General features: G+C 37.7%; 1 protein-coding gene, 1 long non-coding RNA gene and 1 pseudogene across 3 annotated transcripts in view; 1 reads left to right on the forward strand and 2 right to left on the reverse strand.

The window, feature by feature from the left end:
- The window catches only part of LOC116070550, a 27390-nt gene extending 23094 nt beyond the window's left edge, over nt 1–4296 (reverse strand). Inside the window, exon 1 of the long non-coding RNA XR_004110460.1 lies at nt 4218–4296. This is a non-coding gene — a long non-coding RNA (uncharacterized LOC116070550). The remainder of the gene's footprint in view (nt 1–4217) is intronic.
- The window catches only part of Pdc (phosducin), a 13716-nt gene extending 4279 nt beyond the window's left edge, over nt 1–9437 (forward strand). Inside the window, exons 2-4 of one of the 2 annotated variants that reach the window (XM_031341957.1) lie at nt 2995–3081; nt 5435–5586; nt 8524–9437. In XM_031341957.1, the coding sequence (XP_031197817.1) occupies nt 3021–3081; nt 5435–5586; nt 8524–9051 (741 nt within the window). In that variant the 5' untranslated portion in view covers nt 2995–3020 and the 3' untranslated portion in view covers nt 9052–9437. Of the gene's footprint in view, nt 1–2994; nt 3082–4884; nt 4998–5434; nt 5587–8523 lie in introns of those variants that run through there. The other variant, XM_031341964.1, reaches the window with a different exon arrangement.
- A 5154-nt stretch (nt 9438–14591) lies between these two features.
- Nucleotides 14592–19784, reverse strand: part of LOC116096649 — a 5524-nt pseudogene continuing 331 nt past the window's right edge.

The raw sequence follows: 19784 nt of genomic DNA on the forward strand, positions 1-19784 counted from the left end.
CTCTTGCATTCTGTTGGTGATGCTTGCATCTATGGCTCCTGATTTCTTTCCTAGGCTTTCTATCTCCAAGGCTGTCTCTCTTTCTGATTTCTTTATTGTTTCTATTTCCATTTTTAGATCTGGATGGTTTTGTTCACTTCCTTCACCTGTTTGATTGTGTTTTCCTGTAGTTCTTTAAGGGATTTTTGTGTTTCCTCTTTAAGGGCTTCTAGCTATTTACCTGTGTTCTCCCGTATTTCTTTGAAGCAGTTATTTATGACTTTTCTAAAGTCCTGTATCATCATCATGAGAAGTGATTTTATATCTGAATCTTGCTTTTCTGGTGTGATGGTGTGTCCAGGACTTGCTGTGGTGGGAGTATTGAGTTCTGATGATGCCAAGAAACCTTGGTTTGTGTTGCTTATATTCTTATGCTTGCCCCCCACATCATCTGGTTATCTCTAGTGCTACCTGCCCTTGCTAAATCTGACTGAGGCCTGTCCTTCCTGTGATCCTTGTTGTGTCAGAACTCCTCAGAGTTAAGCTGTCTCTGTGATCCTGTGATTGTGGGATCCTGTGATCCTGGTCTTGTTAGAGCGCCTGGGAGTGGAGCTTCCTCTGGGTGTTGTGGGACTGGCAGCAGAGTTTGTGCCCAAGGTCTGCTCAGGGCACCGGCCAGCCCAGACAGACTGGAAGCAACCAGTATCACTGGGCTGGCGGAGTTCCTGTGTGCCTAGGTCCCGCTGGTCCCAGTTACTCTCAGTGTTGGGACAGATGTTGTGTCCTCCTCACCTCTGATCCTGGGAGTATCTGAGTGCGTGGGATGGGAGCCTCCTGTGGATGCTGTGGGACTGGCTGCGGAATTTGGGTCCAAGGTCTGCTTCTCAAACAACTTTTATACTATTCATTTTTATTGTTACAATATTTTATAAATTTTAAAGAATATGACAAAATAAAAAAAAATCAACCATTACTCATAATACCATTTCACGCCAAATGTTGATTTTGTTGTTGATGGTTTGTTTTCTTTTCATTTTTGGAGGGGGGTCAGGGGAAAGGGTTTCGAAACAGAATTTCTTTGTATAGCCCTGGTTGTCCTGGAACTCACTCTGCAGACCAGGCTGGCCTCGAACTCAGAAACTCACCTGCCTGGCTATTGTTTTCAAGACAGGGTTTCTCTGTGTAGGTCTAGCTGTGCAGGAACTCACTCTGTAGACCAGGCTGGCTTAGAACTTAGAAATCTACTTGCCTCTGCCTCCTTAGTGCTAGGACTAAAGGCATACACCATCACTGCTTGGCTCAAATGCTAATTTTTTAAATTAACAATATTTAAGATATATTTTATTTTATGTAACAGGCACATAAATGATTTATTTTCTTTTAAACATATTTTTATTATTTTTTGAGAATTTCATATATCATTTCAACCCTACATTCTCCCCTCTCCAGCTCCTCCTATGTTTCCTTATTCCTTCTCAGCTTCATGTGCTCTTATTCTTTAATTGTGATAGATGGACAGATAGATAAATAGATAGATAGATAGATAGATAGATAGATAGATAGATAGATAGATAGGTAGATAGATAGGTAGATAGACAGACAGACACAGGTAGATGATAGGTAGACAGACAGACAGACAGACAGACAGACAGGTCATAGTGAGATAGATACATAGAACCTACTAAATCAGTTTAGCACCTCTCAGGGGGCTTATCCCTGTAGAAGACTAATTTTGCTTAGCAGTCATTAGTTTCTTGTAGCTCTTCATCTGGGGTTGGGGCCTTCTGATATTTCCCCCTGTTACAATTGATATGGTAACTGGCATTGTCATTGTTTAGGTCTTTTTTTGTTGTTGTTCAGGTCTCATTTAGAAAATAATTATTTTCTGTATGCCAGGATACATAATTTTTGAATGGCAATGTAACTACCTATATGGTGCCAATGTAAATTTATTAAGATAGATTATTTGGGATAACCAGCCAGTCCTAGAGGAGGTGGTTAGAGGGAGAATTACTACGAATATAAATAAACCTATCAATAGTGAGTAATATTCTGTTTATACTATTTTCTACAGAGACTGTGAGTACTAGAAACAAACATTTCCATGTTTCAATATTTTTCTTCTAATTTGTTTATACTTTTCCTGGCAGTAAACCATAGAAAATTTTTGTTAATTTTTATACTCTAACTCAAAAAAAGGTAGTCCAGCTGGCTTATATGTTAGCATTAATGAAAACCTTACTAAAATATTTTTCTTTTTAAACAAAATTCAGGTCCCAGAGAACTGTCCAACATAGTCTAGTCTACGTGTACCCTAATCCAATCAATAGATCTAAAGATGAATAACCTTTCTTCTCCACTAGATTGATAATTAGCTATTAAAAATAATAAACCAAGAAGGAAGCTATAGTTCTGTCTCTTCAACATTTAAAGTAGAATTATTCTAGATGTTTTTAGCTTTATACATATTTTTTTAGAGAAGAAAAGGCTAAGTTACCATTTTTTTCTAGAACTTAAGGGGCAATTGGAATAATAAACTATGTTTCAAGTTCTTTATTCCCCAATTAAATGCTTCATTTCATAAGTTTTGGCTTGGCCATGGTGTCTCTTCACGGCAGTAGGACACTAAGACAGCAAACACGTGACTAATTGGAATTTTTCATTATATTAGGTATTGGGGTAGAGCCTTGTGAAATCTTTTGACAAGTAGTAATGAAAATAAGGAATTTATTAATCAATAGTGTTCACCCATGTACCTAAACCCAAAATGAAAACATAAACCTTCAAAAGACAAACCACAAATTATACAAATATCTCTAGTAATACTAAATCAATGTCCTCTTACAATGCAAACAGAAACATTCAAAGCACTCATTCCCATAGTGAAAACCCTTCATCCACAAGGGTGACATCAGGGGATTATAAGTATATGCACATGTATTTAAGGCTGTGTATGTGCTTGCATGTGTATTCCGGAACTTATAAGTCTTACTGGTTCTTTTCTTTTCATCATAGAGACTACACCAAACCCAACCCATAAAATGGAAGAAGCCGCAAGCCAGAGCTTAGAGGAAGATTTTGAAGGACAGGCCACACACACAGGTAACTAACATGCAGAGGAAACATAATTATTGATGTAAGATTAAATCTAGGAATATTTCCTGTTCTAACAGAGACTACTATTGAATTTAAGTAATATCTTCATCTAATCAGGAAGAATCATTTTAAAACATTTGACTGAATAAATTAGTATAAAATGAAGTGACCCAAGATCAGTTATTTGTTAATTTAGTATCAAAGAGTTTGAAAAAACAACACAAATTGTTGATAATTTCCTGCTACCCTGGTATCATAAGACTCCTCTATCTACACTTTAATAAGGTCCTTTCTATTCTGCCAATCTTCCTGTCTATACCTACTACAGCCTTCCTTAGTATACTCTATATAAATATAGATTAATGATAAAAAGTAAATAATACTTAATTTTAACGTTTTGAGTGTGAAAAAAGAGTCTAATAAAGAATGTTTGAATCAATCTACCTCCAGAATATCCAAAATATCATTTCATCAAGGAGGAATTCTTGACTTGTTGAATTGTATGTGGCTATTTCTATGCCACTACCAAGAGCTTAGATGTTAAGTACTATGACTTAAGTTTTACATTCAGAAGCCTTTTGACTCTACAGAATCTATGTGACTATTACTTCCCACATCTGTAAGCATGGATTGAAACCTTTGAATTCAGTCATAGGTTTGAATGAATTCACACTAGTACCAGAATAAGTATGTGGGAATTTCTTTAATAACATCTATGGTAAGAGTATCTTTCTAAGTATGAAACAAACAAAAAAATTGTAAGAAAAAAGATAGGTTGATTTGCTGGAAGGACGCAAGGATTACAAGAGGAGGGACTGGGAGAAGGAAGTAAATGGAGGGAGAGAAAAAGCGGGTGCACAGAAAAGGAAGGGGAAAGAAACAAAGGAAGTGCCCATTGTCCGGTAAATGATAGCAGGAGAAAATATTAAGGGAAAAATTTAACATACTTATGAAAAACATATACAATCCAATAGGCAACAAGTTAATGTTTTAATATATTAAGAGTTTCTACAAATAATAAGAAATTAAACAGCATCAAATACAATAGGGGATGTACTAGTTACTTGGTGTGTTTTTGTGTTACTGTGATAAAATATCCAGACATACACAATTTAAGGAAGGAAGAGTTCAAGTTTGCTCACAGTTCTAGGTACACTCATCATGGTGGGGATGTCAAGACCCGGCGCTTGAGACAGCTGGTCCATTGTATCCACAGACAGGAGGCAGAGCCAAGTGAATAGTAATGCTTAGTTACCTGTCTCCAGGATGGAATGTCTCCATCATGGAGTGGTGATGCCCCTAGTTAAGGTTTGTCTTCCCACCTCAATTAACTCAACTAAATAAACAGTTACAGACATGCTTAGAGGCTTATCTATTAAGTGATTATAGATCATATCAAATTGATGATCAATATTAACCATCACAGTGGGCAAAAGACTCACAGAGAAAAATAACCTAAAAAAGACACAGACATAACTTCGGCGAGATGCATTTTTTTTCCCACAGAAGTAGAAACACTGTAAGTTTAACACATCCTCTTAATGAAGCACTGGGAGGAGTACAAATCAGTGGTTTGACCTCTGCAAGGGCAGTTAGCACCATTGCACCCAGCAAGAGGCACATCCTTCGACTGAGGCACTTCACTTACACGTGACATATAGGATAAAAAAATTTGATTATAAGATGCCTTATTCAACATCTACATGATTTAGAAAATGAGGAAACAATACCACCTATCAGTAAGAACTAACTAAGTTGTATACACATTCATAGTAATTTACTATGCTCTATATTGAAAAGAACAGGAAGAGAAAGGATGGTGACTCTTGGGCTGGAGAGATGGCTCAGTGATTAAGAGCACTTGCTGCTCTTCCAGAGGACTGTGGAAATAAATACGTGGCTGCCTGGATTAATAAAATCAGGTATAACCACTTTATTTATATTTATATAATCTATATTATAAACTAATATACAATATAATATACAATGTGAGAGAGAAATACACCCAAATGTAGAATACTGTATTAATGAGGGACAAGAATAAGCTTTAGTATGTATAGCTCTATTAATATGTATACATATTTATATAATGTAATATTATATATATAAGTAGCATTGGTATATATATTAAATTGGTAGAATATCAGTAATATATATTCCGCCCTCACATATGGCTACATGCCAGACGAGGGCACCAGATCTCATTATAGATGGTTGTGAAACATGTAGTTGCTGGGAATTGAATTCAGGACCTCTGGAAGAGCAGCCAGTCAGGTCTTAGACTCTGACCCATCTCTCCAGCCCATGGAAGCAGTAATTTTGAGAATCAAGAGAAAAACATTTAAAATTTTAATTTTAGGACCCAAAGGAGTAATACATGATTGGAGAAAGTTTAAATTAGAAAGTGAAGATGGTGATTCAATTCCACCCGGCAAGAAGGAAATCCTCAGACAAATGTCCTCTCCTCAGAGCAGAGATGACAAAGACTCAAAAGAAAGAATGAGCAGAAAGGTAAGACAAGAAAAGACTGGTTATGAGTTCTGTATTACCTAATCTAAGTCACTCAAGAGAATCACTTTAGACTATTATGAAATGCTTTCCTTGTAGTATAAAATGAATACTGTCATCAAGGTATTCTATACTAAGAAACACATGTGGGAATAAAAAGAATGGATTATGAATATATGAACTGCTGTAGAGGAAGTTTAGAAAAATGAGAAAACAAGATATAGAATTTTAAATTATATGAACTATTCCATTCTCTAGGGCAACAAAAGACACTGTGGTGTTCCTTGCCTTCTGCGTGATTATAGGCACGTTAATCTGTGTGCAGAGAAGTACAGAGACATTCGCTGGGTTGAGGATATTCATAGCTTAGAAGAACAGGATTGCCTAGGAAGAGAGGGAAGGAGATGGGCAGAAGCAGCTCAATGCTACAAAAGACAGCACTGCAAGAGTCTTAGTTATGCATGTGTGTGTCTGTGTCATAAAGAGACAGAGTCAAAGAGGGCCTCTAAAATGTTGATGGAGATCAATGGAACATTAAATTGGTAGAATATCAATATTTTTATTTAGTCCATTTTTAAAGCTCCGTGTGTCCTATTTATATGACAAGATTAATGATGACAATAAAGGAAGCAATTAAGAGATTTTCATTTGTGGGAGATCACTCCAGTGCACTATTTACCACCAAATCTGTTTGTATTGGGAGTATACTGAGTTATGAGACCATGAACAGACATGTGCCTTGGTGGATGCTTCAGACCATGATAATGATCTTCAGTATAATGGTGTGATGCGTGGAAGACAGAAGTTGGCTCTTTCTCTGAGTAATCATAAGTATGGATGAGATCATCACGTTTTCCAAACTGAGGAGCTGTGATAATGTCTTCATTTGTTTTAAACAGATTATGAAGGGGAAATAAATTTTAAAACTGTTTTAAAACAAAATTAAAATTAGTATTAAGTCTGAGTTGTTAGTATTAAAGATTTTGTTTCTGAAGTTGGTGAATGACTTATGGATAGGCCATCTTAATACATACACCATTTCTTAAATGATGTAACCTGTTCTCTATGTGCTGAGAATAAAATCACTCACTCAAGTCAAAAAGCTTTGACCATAGCAGGAAGTCTGTATCCAAAAATCGTGCCTACAATTCATTCCTTGCACAGCAGAACTGTCAACTCTCAGCTTAGCTATGATGGAGGTAAAAATCCTTTGGTGATGTGATGGTCATTGAAGTACAGCCTTATTACAATGAAATCCAAGGTCTAAAAATTGTTCTTATTTTGGGCTTGTACCACAGTAAGAGACAAGATTTTAAACTCTACTAAATACAAAACAAACAAAAAAAAACTTTATATATTTATGTTCATTTAAGAAAAATACTAGCAGTGATGTATTATTTTGAAATATACAGTTAATATGTTTGGAGTTATTTAAAATTTATATTGAGAAAAATGTATTTTCACTATTGCTGTAGATGAGCATCTACATAAGACTGTTAAATTGATTGTTGTTTTATATCAAACAACTTTTATAATACTCATTTTTATTGTTATAATATTTTATAAATTTTAAGGAATATGAGAAAAAGATATTGTAGGTATTGAAGGGGGGTCTCTGGGAGGAATTGGGGTACAAAAGGGAAACAAGAATGTGATTTAATTCTATTTATTTAAAATATGTTTTTAAATGTTAACAAATTTCAGATAAATTGAAATCATGTAACTTTTCTCATCATAATGCAATAAAAGTTAAAAGAAAAAAGAAAAAGAAAAAAAAGATTTTGTTTCTGGCTAAACTTCAGAAATGTGCCTGTATGCCTAGGTATGTATGCCTCCATGTATAAACAGAGCAACTTCTGATAGAAATGCTCAAATGTATCTCCAAATTAATATGCATGAGGCGTGGTTGCTTGAACTAGCAGAACTATGAGGGCAGCTTACAAATTATGCAAAACATTTAATAATTTTAGGCTTAAAAGAGTGAAATTGAGATGATAATATTAACACAAAGAAACTATTAGAATAGGAAAGAGACTATTAGAATAGAAAGAAACTATTAGAATAGGTATGGTGGCACATGGTGGCACTGGGGAGGTTGAGGTAGGAGGACCTTGAGTTCTAGGCTAGCCTGGGCTACAGAGGAAGACCATATCAAAAGAGAGAGAGAGATGAAAGACAAAGGAAGAAAGCAGGAAGGAGGGTGGATTGGGAAGGAGGAAGAACTGGGAATATTCGGAAAACATACAAGAGGCAGAAACAAGTAATATAAAAGAGTCAGCAGATGCAGTTCAAGAGGATGCCACAGGGGACTACCACCTTTAGGCTCCCAGATGCTACCTTCCAAGTTTCTGGGCCACTCCACACCTATAGTGAGCCTTATGACACTAGACTGCACCACTCCTTTATGTCTGTTTTATTCTTGGTTGACAGTAAGAGGTAATTAATTGACTATCAAATATATTAATAATGGAGTCCATATTATGAAAGGGTATTAAGATAATTTGATGTTCTAACCACAACAGAATGTAGCCCGGTGGTAAGGAATAACCTAAAGGGCTTGTTAAAACACAAACAACTCAGTCTCACCCATATGGGTTCTGCATTAGCAGATCTGGGTAGTGTCTATAATCAGGAAAAAAAAAAACTGCTAACACTGAGCACTAATTAATTAATTAGTTAATCAAATATATAATACAAGCTCCAACGGTACTTATTTCAATGAAGATAAAAACAGAATAAAGAAAGTGTAGAGTAAGGGTCCTGGAAGTGGCCTTTGAGCCAGTGCTTAAAGGAGAAGGCTATGTTAGAAGCAGGGAGGGCGTGGTCTAAGCAGAGAAGTCAACAAGTAAAAGCTTCTAGACCTGAGAATGAGTTTGATGCATCTCAAGATGAAACATTCCTCACTGAATTATCTCTGTTATTTCTTTTATGCGTTCTCAGATGAGCATTCAAGAATATGAACTAATTCATCAAGACAAAGAAGATAAGAGTTGCCTTCGCAAATACCGTAGACAGTGCATGCAGGATATGCATCAGAAGCTGAGTTTTGGGCCTAGGTATGGGTTTGTGTATGAGCTGGAAACAGGGGAGCAGTTCCTGGAAACCATCGAGAAGGAGCAGAAGGTCACCACAATCGTGGTGAACATTTACGAGGATGGCGTCAGGGGCTGCGATGCACTCAACAGCAGCTTAGCCTGCCTCGCAGCGGAGTACCCAATGGTTAAGTTCTGTAAAATAAGAGCTTCTAATACTGGAGCTGGGGACCGCTTTTCCTCAGACGTACTCCCTACCTTGCTCGTGTACAAAGGTGGGGAACTGATAAGCAATTTTATTAGTGTTGCTGAACAATTTGCTGAAGAATTTTTTGCTGCAGATGTGGAGTCTTTCCTAAATGAATATGGATTACTACCAGAAAGAGAGATACATGACCTAGAACAAACCAACATGGAAGACGAAGACATTGAATAAGCATTTCATAACGTCAGTATCTCGTGTCTATCCTTTACACAGTGAACACTGATTTTTTTGGTAGTATCTATATTCCTTTAGCAAACACTAAATATGGCCATGGCTATTCAAATTTGGAGGGAAAGACACTAAAATTATGTAAATAGCATTTTTAGTGCTGATTATTCAAATTGAGGTAATATTTACTGCAGAAAATATTGTGGTTCTTAGCAAATAACTAGTAAACAGAGGAGGAGAGAAATGTCAATCTTAGGTCATTGTAAAATCCCTGTCAAGTTCTTTTTACTCCTCATTTTTCCCTTGGCATTTTTATTTGGACTTTTGAAGTGGAATACTACTTATGAATTGGTTTGTACGATAAGAATAAAATCCTACGAAGAAACAAACAGCCTGTGAGTCAAGTACTTAAAAACTTCACAAAGCTCAAAATGTTACAATGGTTTCATTTATTAGCCTCCAATAACCACAAATCTGTATCTGAAAAGTATTGTTTTTATTTTTAAAGCAATGCAACCAGATGCAGAGAAGAAAAGTAAGATTTTTGCTTTCATTTTTCTTGAAAATATTTGCAAGTTTGTCCAAAAAAAAAAAAAAAAAAAAAAAAAAAAGCCAGGCAGACCTACCACTCACATCTCTGGTTTTCTTTAAAGTGGCAACTCTTAAAGGAGGTATCTAAAACAACCTACAATTCCTGTTCCTCATTTCTTTTACATCATACTGGTGGACTCTGCCAAGCAATTTAAGTACAGCTGAAATCTCTTATCAAGTTTATTGGACAACTTTTAGTTCATATTGTATTCAACTTTCCATAAACCCACATCAGAGGGAACTCTTCCCTTTGGTTACTTCCTCTGGCTTCTGTCAACATACTGACACACCTCTCCTATGCAACCGCCATTTCCTCTAAAGTCTTCTTGACTTCTCTAAGTACTTAGACTAGGTCAACTCTTGGACTGACGTCTCCACCTTTATTTACACTCTGCAATCTTGTATATCAAGTAGAGGAAGGAAAAAAAGCAGAGAATAGTAAAGAGGACTGGTAAGATGGCTCAGCGGTTAAGAGCACTGACTGCTCTTTTGGAGGTCACGAGTTCAAACCCCAGCAACCACATGTTGGCTCATAACCATCTCCTAATGAGAAACAAATAAAGAACCTATGGGCCAGAGCAAGCAGGCCCGGAGGGAGCAGGAGCTGGGGCCAGAGCAAGAGGGAGAAAGGGAAGGGGGAAAATAATTTTTAAAAAGTCTGCCTTCTTTTTCTTTTCTATTCTTTTTTTAAAAATGATTTATTTATTTTTTATTATAAATCTAAAATCTCAATAGAATAGCTATAGATTGGCATTAATTCCATGGACTGGAAGGAAAGCCTTAAAGGCGGAAGCGGCAGGACCTCCAGTGTCTCACAGGCAGACTGCCAGACACAGGAGAGGAGATCTGTCATGCTTCCTTGGAAGAAAGAGCCACCAACCATGTGAGATGGGGGGAAGGGGGTAGTAGCCATTGGCCACTTCTCTGACTGGGCCTGGGGTAACAGGCTGGAGATTAGAAACACAACTAAGCTGAGGGCAGGTTTAGTGTGCTGAGCTAAGACTAAAGACTAAGACTAAGACTAAAGCTGAGGGAAGATTTAGAGGTGGTGAGCTGGGAGCAAAAAGAAGGGCATGGTAGCGGAAGGAAGGCTTAGAGAAACCTGGGCATTGAGCTAAAGCATATTTAGATTAAGTAAATGTGTGTGTGTGTGTGTGTGTGTGTGTGTGTGTGTGTGTGTGTTTTGGGATGGCTCCTGGGCAGGGGCTGGTAGCTCAGTCTGCCAGTAGCTTACAGCAGGGTAGCAGAAACTACACACTCACTACACAAAGGAAATTTATTTGCCCCAGAGCAACAGAGGAGAGGGATAAAGGACAAAGACAGGAGATAGAGGAAGAAGGGGGAGGGGTAAGAGAGAGGGGAGAAAGGGCACAGGAGAGAGGGAAGGGTTATTTTTCTCAGAGTGGGACAGAAAACTGCCTCTGGATACCAAGGAGACAGACATGGCCTGCAGGCAAATGGCAATTTATAAAGGTAAAAGGGTAAAGTGTGTTAGGATGGGGTGTTAACCTCAATTGGGCATGTTAGTCAGGCGAGCCAAAGGGGGCTGTTGATTCTTGGACTTCAGTACTTGATAGCTTGACCTTGGTGGTCAGCTTCAGGAGGAGGAAGTGGGCAAATAAGGGAATAAATCTTGGGAGCTAGCTTTAGGAATGTAATCTAATGCTTTTTGTTTTAACAAAGCATACAAGGTGAGGGCGAAGGGCAAGGGCTGCGGAAACCTGTTTGCAAGCTGGCTAGGGTCTCTTCGAGTTTATTATGGAACTCACACCCACCTGCCTGGGCATGGTGTCACAGTAGGCTGGGGCCTCCCACATCACTAGACAAGATAATTCAGCCCAATCTGATGGAAGTGTTTTTCAATCAATCAGTTTCCCACATGACTCTAGGGTGTGTCACCTAGAGAAGAGAAATTAGCCAGTGCACAAAGCTTAGTGGGCTATTCTGGAAGAAGTTGTGGACTGAAATAAATGTGGACTTTGGCAGCCTGGCTCATGAGGCTTCAGAGAGAAACAAGTGCTCTCTGGGGTACCAGGTGAGAGGTTACATGCTGACAAAGAATCTAACTGCATTCTGCCTGTGTCCTGAGACTGTAGGGAGACCAAACTTAATAGACTAGTGTGTTTAGTGAAAAACATTTCAAGGCAGGACAGCATCCAGGATGAGGCATGGTTATTGATCACTATTCTTATCTAGATTAAAAAGATCAACAAGTATTGTAGAATTTTAAAAATTTGAAGTTTTTCTAAGAAAGGGACTGAGGCAAATTTAAGGTTGCAATCAAGGAAAATGCTGAAAAGAAACTGAATTTTGTTTTGTTTTGTTTTGTTTTGTTTTTAACAGAAGCTTCCTGCTCTTCAGAGGCACAGGAAAGGTGTCTGGAGGGCAGGATTCCACCTGTCTAAGACTCCAACTTGTGAAATTGCAAACTCGGTTGAAAGAAAAGAGCCTGAACCCAGAATACCAACTTAGAAAACTTACTTAGAAAAAGAGTTCTTACTCTTAGAAAACTACTGCCTAGCAAGTGATTCCCTCAGGTCAGCACGCAAGGGCTGCTACAGCTGTGGTCCAAGTGGGCCACAGTATATCTTAAGCTGGCAACAGTGATGTCTGTATAGTACTGGTTTCAGAAGCATGTGGCTCCACAGTTTCAGAAAGCCTATGAGGTTAAACTACACAGTGACAGGGATAGAGACACTGCAAGAATCCCTGAGAGTGAAGATAAAGCATTCGTTGGCAAGAAGGTCCCAGGATATTTGAGAGACCAGACCCATGGACATCCACCAAAGAAATCTGCATACATGGGAACAGAGCCAGGTCAAGAAAGAACCATTATTATGGAGGGGGCAGAACTAGGGGTGGGGAAGCAGGGGCTATCTAAGCCCTTTGGAGCTAATATGATATTATCTGTAGTCATAAATGGAGCTAGAGAATTTGATATTTCTTCTGGATTTCTGTCCTGTGTTGGCCCAATCCTTTTTGCTCTACTCCTATTCTCTTGTTTAGAACAGGAATGTTTACTTTGGCCATTTTATGTTGGAAGAATATAGTCTGTCCTTTGATTTTATAGGGTCTCACAGGTAAGAGATTGGTTTGGTTCTGAGAAGAGACTTTGGGCATCTAAATAGTGTCATTCTTATTCATTAAAGGGACTTCAAACGTTGGGATGAATACATTTCACAACAAGATAGCAATTGGCTAATATAAGCAATAGATGGAATGTTATAGTTTGAATGTGAAATGTCTCCCACATGCTCATGTTTGAATACTTGGTCCCAGGCTGGTGGTACTAGAGTATAGAACCTTTTAGGAGGTGGGTTCATGCTGGAGGTGCTTGCAGGTGTGCTTTATGTCTTTATAGCTTGACCCATATCCTGTCTGGATGGGACTGCTCTGTTACTGAGATGCAATGAGACTAGCTGACTCGTACTTCTGTCATTTGTGGCAGAGAAGAGAGGTTAAACACTCATTAAAAATAGGTTACAAAAAAATTATGCCTACACGTCTTCACCTTTTTTTATTAGCTTTACTGGAATTAGACTTGTCATTTTTGCCCTAAAATTCTAATCACATGTTAGTTTTTAAATTATTTATTAAACAAAGCTCCCAAATACTGCCATATATATACATATATACATGTAGATATATAGTCATTGATTTAGCTACAGTGGATCTATAGTATATCAACTAACACTTTAAATACGATTCTCAATTTCTGCAGTTGAATCCAAGAAGAGAGACTCTTGAGGGAAAGCACACAATTTCATTCATTTATAGTAAATAACCTCACAGGTAAATACATTTATGTGATTATCCTGGTGACCCATTCTTTGCAACACGTTTTGCAAATGTCTTTTTCTCTCATTCTCAGATGCTTTTGGCAACCTCATCAAAATCTGAAGGTATCAGATGATGTCACCCTCAACTTATCATCACCAAGCCTAACAGCCCATAAATATCAGCATCAACTTGCTCCTTCCTCTGAACTATGTCAGAAGCAGCTTTCCTTCTCCTAAAACTAGTGTTTATTCCTTTTTAAGGCACTCTTCCTCACTTTCTGAGGAGACTTAGATGCATGTGTTCTTGGTTTAACAGTTGTTCCTTCTTGATTCTACGTTCTCAATCGTTCCCTTTTATCAGAGTCTTCTCCTTACTAAACAATCCATATACTTTTCTAGTTACTTGCTATTTGTAGTTATTTATTATTATTTGCTATTTCACAATAGCATGTCTTTCCAACAGTACTAGCTTGAAAGTAGAGAAAAATGTGATTTAAAAATCCATGTGTGGGGCTGGAGAGATGGCTCAGCAGTTAAGAGTACTGACTGCTCTTCTGAAGGTCCTGAGTTCAAATCCCAGCAACCACATGGTGGTTCACAACCATCCATAACAAGATCTGACTCCCTCTTGTGGAGTGAGTGTCTGAAGAAAGCTACAATGTACTTACATATAATAAATAAATCTTAAAAAAAAAAAGTTAAAAATCCATGTGATTTGTACTTAGACAAAGGCAACTAGGATCTCAGCTAATTGATATTCTATACGCTTATCATGGGGTTAGACATCTGGTATACCTACAACCAGATTGGGTTTGACTAAAATAGAATCTGAGACCTGATCAAATTATTTTCATCTTGATTATTAAGTTCTTTTCCCAATTCCATAAACAAAATATCTTAATGAACTGAACTAAATGAAGGATCTTTCCTAAAATGTTAAGTTCTAATTTAGAATTTTTAAATAGGGCTTTATGAGGATTCAGAAGTTCCACAGCACAGTATGAACATCCAGTTTCACCTGATGGTGCTAAATATTTAAATGATTTTAAAACGTTGTTACAAAGATGAAAACCGGGAGTAATCGATTTCTGATCACTGAGACAAAAATAAATTGTCTTAGAGTTTCTATTGCTGTGATTTAAAAATCAAACAAACAAAAACACTGCAACAAAATTTGGAGGGGAAATGGTTTATTTCATCTTATAGCTTTATAGTACATAATCAAGGAGAGTTGGGGCAGAAGCTCAAGGCTGAAACCTGAAGACAGAAACTGATTCTGAGGAATCCATACAGGAATGCTGCTTATGCACCCCAGCAGCACTTGCCCAGAGATGGCACTACTGACAGTGGTCTAGAAAATGGCCCATGAGCTAGCCTGCAGGTCAATCTCACGGAGTTTTCAATGGAGGTTTGTCGAGTTGGTATAGATGACTCTAGCTTTTGTCAAACTGACATTAAAAAGTAGCCAGCACATTACTCAAGTGTTTCCTCTTTCTAAACACGAATGCCTCCGTCAGGTTAGGGCCCTGCCAACAAGCCTTTGTCCCTCTTACAGCACAAATCTTTTGTCTAAATCAATTAGGCAGTGAATGCAAATGTGCTTTCAAAATGATGAAGCAGAGACAAATCGGCCACTTTTAATGTTTGTCCTTAATGACAAATAAATCAAAACCTAGTAATATACCTTTACTACATTATGAATTTTTTCCAATATACTTGCTTATCAGACTAAAATCAGAAATCAAGGACAATTTCCTGGGTATTTATTGTACAGTGGCTAATCTGTATTTAGACAAACCCTTAAAGTAAAAAACAACCAAGCTTATGAGCGTGTCATAGAGCTTGTGTTAATCCCTACGTGCTGGTAAGAACATAATGAGTTACCACAGGAATTGCACAGCAGATGAAGGCAAGCAACAGATTAAAAGGCAAATTGTGATCAGTGTATAGATCATATTCCCCTTCTGAATACTTTCTTCCCCTTGTCTTTTGATTTAGGATTATCCTGGAAATTAAGTTAGCCAATACATGTAGTAAATATCATATTCAGGATTTTCCAAGCCAAAGTTAAAGAGGAGTCTGTCTCCATTTTTCTCTTGTTAGAATGTTCATAGTGGTGTTACTTCTTTGACCCAAGCATCCTAAAATATGAAGACGCTCAGACATTAGGATGCAATGCAATTAGATGCAAGCCTTACACAGAACTGAGATGTGACAGCTGGATTCCCATCAACTGTCAACCAAGAGAAAGAACTATCTGTTTAAAGTCCAATCTGGCCCTAAAATAATGGAAGTTCCAGCAACTGCCACATAAAGATCTAAAGTGACTTTGTCCATTCAAAGAACTATAAGAAAAAAACATTACTGATGTAAGTGGATGTATTGCTCTGTTAGCAATAGGATACAGAAGTTATGTATGGGTGCCATAAAGGAAATAAACAGCTGCATATCCGTTACTTAGAAATACTGTTTTCACTGTATTTGTTACACATTGCTTCTCTCTTCTGCCATCATCCTTAACTTTTGTACCATAAAAAGAATTTCACTAAATTCAAAAAGGAGGGCTTCACAAATCTAAAGGAACAGAGGTAGCTACACTGAACCAGCTGGTCAGAAAGATACAAAGGCAGACTGATTCCTGAGTTCCAGGTCAGCCTGGGACACAGCAAGTCCAGGTCCAGGTGTGATAGAAATGGTAATTTCAAGACAGGGTCCTACCCATCTAGCTTATCATTTGTGCTTAAACGAGGCAGGCAGATCTCTGAATTCTTTTGCAATATTAAAAGACAAAAACAAAAAAATAAATGTGCTTGCTGATTTCTAAGAATTAAGGAGCTAGAATCACCAGATGCGGATTCTTGGGATAATCAAAAGGGAACATGGAATAAGTACGTAAATAAAAAGCTGGGCTTTTGGTCTGCATGACATGAGCTATGTGAGAGCTGAGCTCTATGGAGATCTCTGGACAGCGAAAATAGCTCTTCAAGAATTTTTTTCTTAATAGTATTTCCGACTTGGTTGGAAGGTTCAATAATTTTTTATAGCAGTTTTTTTTGACTAGCAGAAAGAGCTGTTTCAACCAGAGAGTTTTTAGAAAAGCAAGAAAAAGCTGTCTAGAGCAGAGCAGAACAGAAAGAAAGAGGGAGGGAGGGAGAGAGGGAGAGACAGAGATAGAGGGAGAGTGAGCACACAGCCCAGAAAGCCATCTTAGCAGAACCTAGGCTTCGACCCACCAAAAAAAAAGAAAAAAAAAATCACCACAAAAAACTGTAATATAGCTTAAACTTGCTTAACTTTACAAACATTATTATATGGGTAGAGTTGGTATTTACCTAATCATTTCTAAATAAGAGTTTTTATTTATTTAATTTATTTTATTTATTTGAGAGAGTCTCACTATATAGTACATATTGTCACTGAACTTGAAATCTTCCTTCCTATTTCAGCCACTGGAGCTGAAATTACAGGTTTGAGCCATGAAGCCTGAGTTAAATTCTGTGTTCGCATGTACGCCATTCTCCCTGCTAAATAAAATTACATCCTCTAAAATGTACTTATTTTTAATTAATAAATATTTGGATTATAGCCATAAACATGGTTACATTCTCTTATAGTTGTATCTATGCAAGAATTTACCTAAGGAATATGCATGTGGAGAATAGTTATTTAACTCTACAAGGCCAGATGACTTTCTGAGCACCTATGGTGTGAAGTGTTTTATCACACCATTTTTATTAGCATGTCCATGGCTTAACTTTTCAACCAAGCAAGGGTTAAAAAGTATTGGTTATGGCCTTAATCAATTTCTTATGCAGGTAAATATTTTCATATGTCTAATTACATGTGTTTTAAATGCCTTGGGGTTTTTTGTATCTTATCACATTTCTAAAGGATCACAAACAGAAAGTTAATAAGCTCATGCTCTCTGTATTTAATGCATACATCTTTTTAATATAATGCTGAGTTAACTAAGCAGTACATCTGACTTTCACACATGTTAAGAAGTGTTATTAGCCTATAGTATTCTTTTCTCTGATTATCCCTGATTTTGTCAAGTTACATGAGCCTCATACAATAACCTAGGGAATCTTCCCTCATCACATATGCTTTGAATGTTTGAATAAGATTTTTGAATAGTGATATTGTCTTTAAAAGAGGGGTAAAACGCTGAGGTAGGTGTTGACAAAACAAAAATCTTATTTTGTTCACTATTCAACACTCGTGAACAGGTCTACTAAGCTTCTGCAATTCCAATAAAATTGAACTTTGGAGGATTTAGTCTGTTTGATCCACTTTGTCCATTCACATTCAGGGCCTCCCTCGTCTGCTCTGTGGTGCTTTGCAGCTGTGAGGCGTGCAGCTTCTAGTACTCTGCCTCCCTGTTGCTCCCTAATGTCCCCCTGGATTTGTATTGTGTCTCTAAACTCCTTCTCGCTGGGATGTTTCATCACCTATGGATTCTTGAGAAGGTGGCCTTGAAAGTAACTCATGTGGAATAACCACATTTAAACCTTACCTTGGCTTGGCTCCTGAATCCTAGTAGAAGCCTCTCGAAGGACTTTGATTCAAACCACCATCCTCCTATCTCTTAACCCAGATTTTCCCAGTTATATCCTTATTTTAAAATTCCATATTAATGTTGCATAACAATATTTATTCAGTGTTACATTTATTATTTCCATTACAATTTCTTTAAATACTTCATTATGATTGTATACAAATAACACTTTAAATTTACAATATTGATCATTTTGTCTGCTCATTAACACTTTACTTTCAAATTTTGTTTCTTGAGTAATTTTTCTTATCAAGGACCATCCGTTTTCAGTTTCTGTAATGAAGGTTTGTTTCTGAGTTTTGCTTTGCACCAATTTTCAGTTCCCCAATTATGAAGGGCTTTTACCACCTTCTTGGATACACTGTTGCTACTGGTCTACTGTGCATGTGACCAGCTTGCCTTAGCTGAGCATCTTTATAGCCCCTTTGGCTTTTTAGAAACCTTGTTTTACACTTGTGGTTTACTTATGGATTTGTTTGTTTGTTTGTTCCTTCAATTATAGGTGTGTATGGTAATGAGTGTGCAGAAACCTGTTGTCTAAGTGCTGCCTCTCTTCCATCCTCCCCTCCTGGTCCTCCTAGGCCTTGTGCCCCTTCCCTCCCCCAGCCTTCCTGCTGTTCTACCTTCTACTCTCCCTCCGATGTCTTCATCAGAGTCTCCTCCCACTAAACAGCACTCAGTTTCTTCTCTTCCTCATTCCGAGGAGCACTACTTGGCTTTCACCACACTAAGGCTCTACCCGTCACTCTCTACATTGTTGATGTGAACCCTGGGAAATGACTTCAGTGTTGTTGCTTTTTTTTTCCTATAGTTTATTTCTCCCCGTCTCACTGCATCTTATAACTCATGATATAGAATCAGGAAGAAATATTGCTTGATCATAACTTATGGGAGTCTTGGGCCTAAGTTAGGAGTGTTTCTAGTTTATTTCTGCTGGTAGTTACACAGAACTACAAGGGAGAACTGCTGAATATTAACTGTCCTAACTAGGATAGCATCTCAGATTTACATTTCTCTTTGTTTCTGGTTTGAGACAAACAGCATACTGCAGTGCTGCTACTGGCATCTGCCATCCAAGAAACCACAGTCCATGTGTATATTTAAAATAGTATTCATGGCCTCCAATTTAAACAATGTCTATAAACTACTGCAACTGGGTGCATAATAGAAAAATCCTTTAGGATAAACTTAATTCCTGATGATACATTTGCTGTGGTTACTACTGACTGCATTTTTTTTTTCACAGAAAATATTTTTATTCCACCCTTATACATATGTGGGAGTAATATGCTTTAAAGTTAAAAGACAATTCAATGACAACCACATTTCTTAATTTAAAATCTAACAGTAATTTAACTCAGGGTCAAGTAGACTAAACATACTGGACCCTTTTAAGACCTAGGGTTTAGTCTTAAGTCTCTTGCCAGGATTAGCTTCCCTGGCAGCTGGGCAGGTTCTAAAGCAGTTTACCATATTGCTCGTTGGACTCCAGAAAGTAGCCCATGGTCAGCTAAGTGATGGAAGACAATGCGACTAAGTCTCCAGCGACGCTTAACACCGCGTGGGCGAGATGTTATGATACACCGATTTCTGATTCTAACAGGACAGCTGTCCCGTGGAAGGGCAGCAAGTTCATCACCAGCCATTTCCCGAAGGTCTTTTGGCAAAATGGTATTCTTTCTGAGCGAATTGATCCGAAGCCTCTCATCTGCATATTCATAAGCCATTTTTCATCTCTTAAAATCACGCAACATTCTCCAGTCTACATAGTAACCTCGAACTTGACCTGATGCCGAGGGAGAAACTGC

This window comes from Mastomys coucha, unplaced genomic scaffold (genome assembly GCF_008632895.1).
Source record: "Mastomys coucha isolate ucsf_1 unplaced genomic scaffold, UCSF_Mcou_1 pScaffold1, whole genome shotgun sequence".
Classification (NCBI taxonomy): Eukaryota; Metazoa; Chordata; class Mammalia; order Rodentia; family Muridae; genus Mastomys; species Mastomys coucha.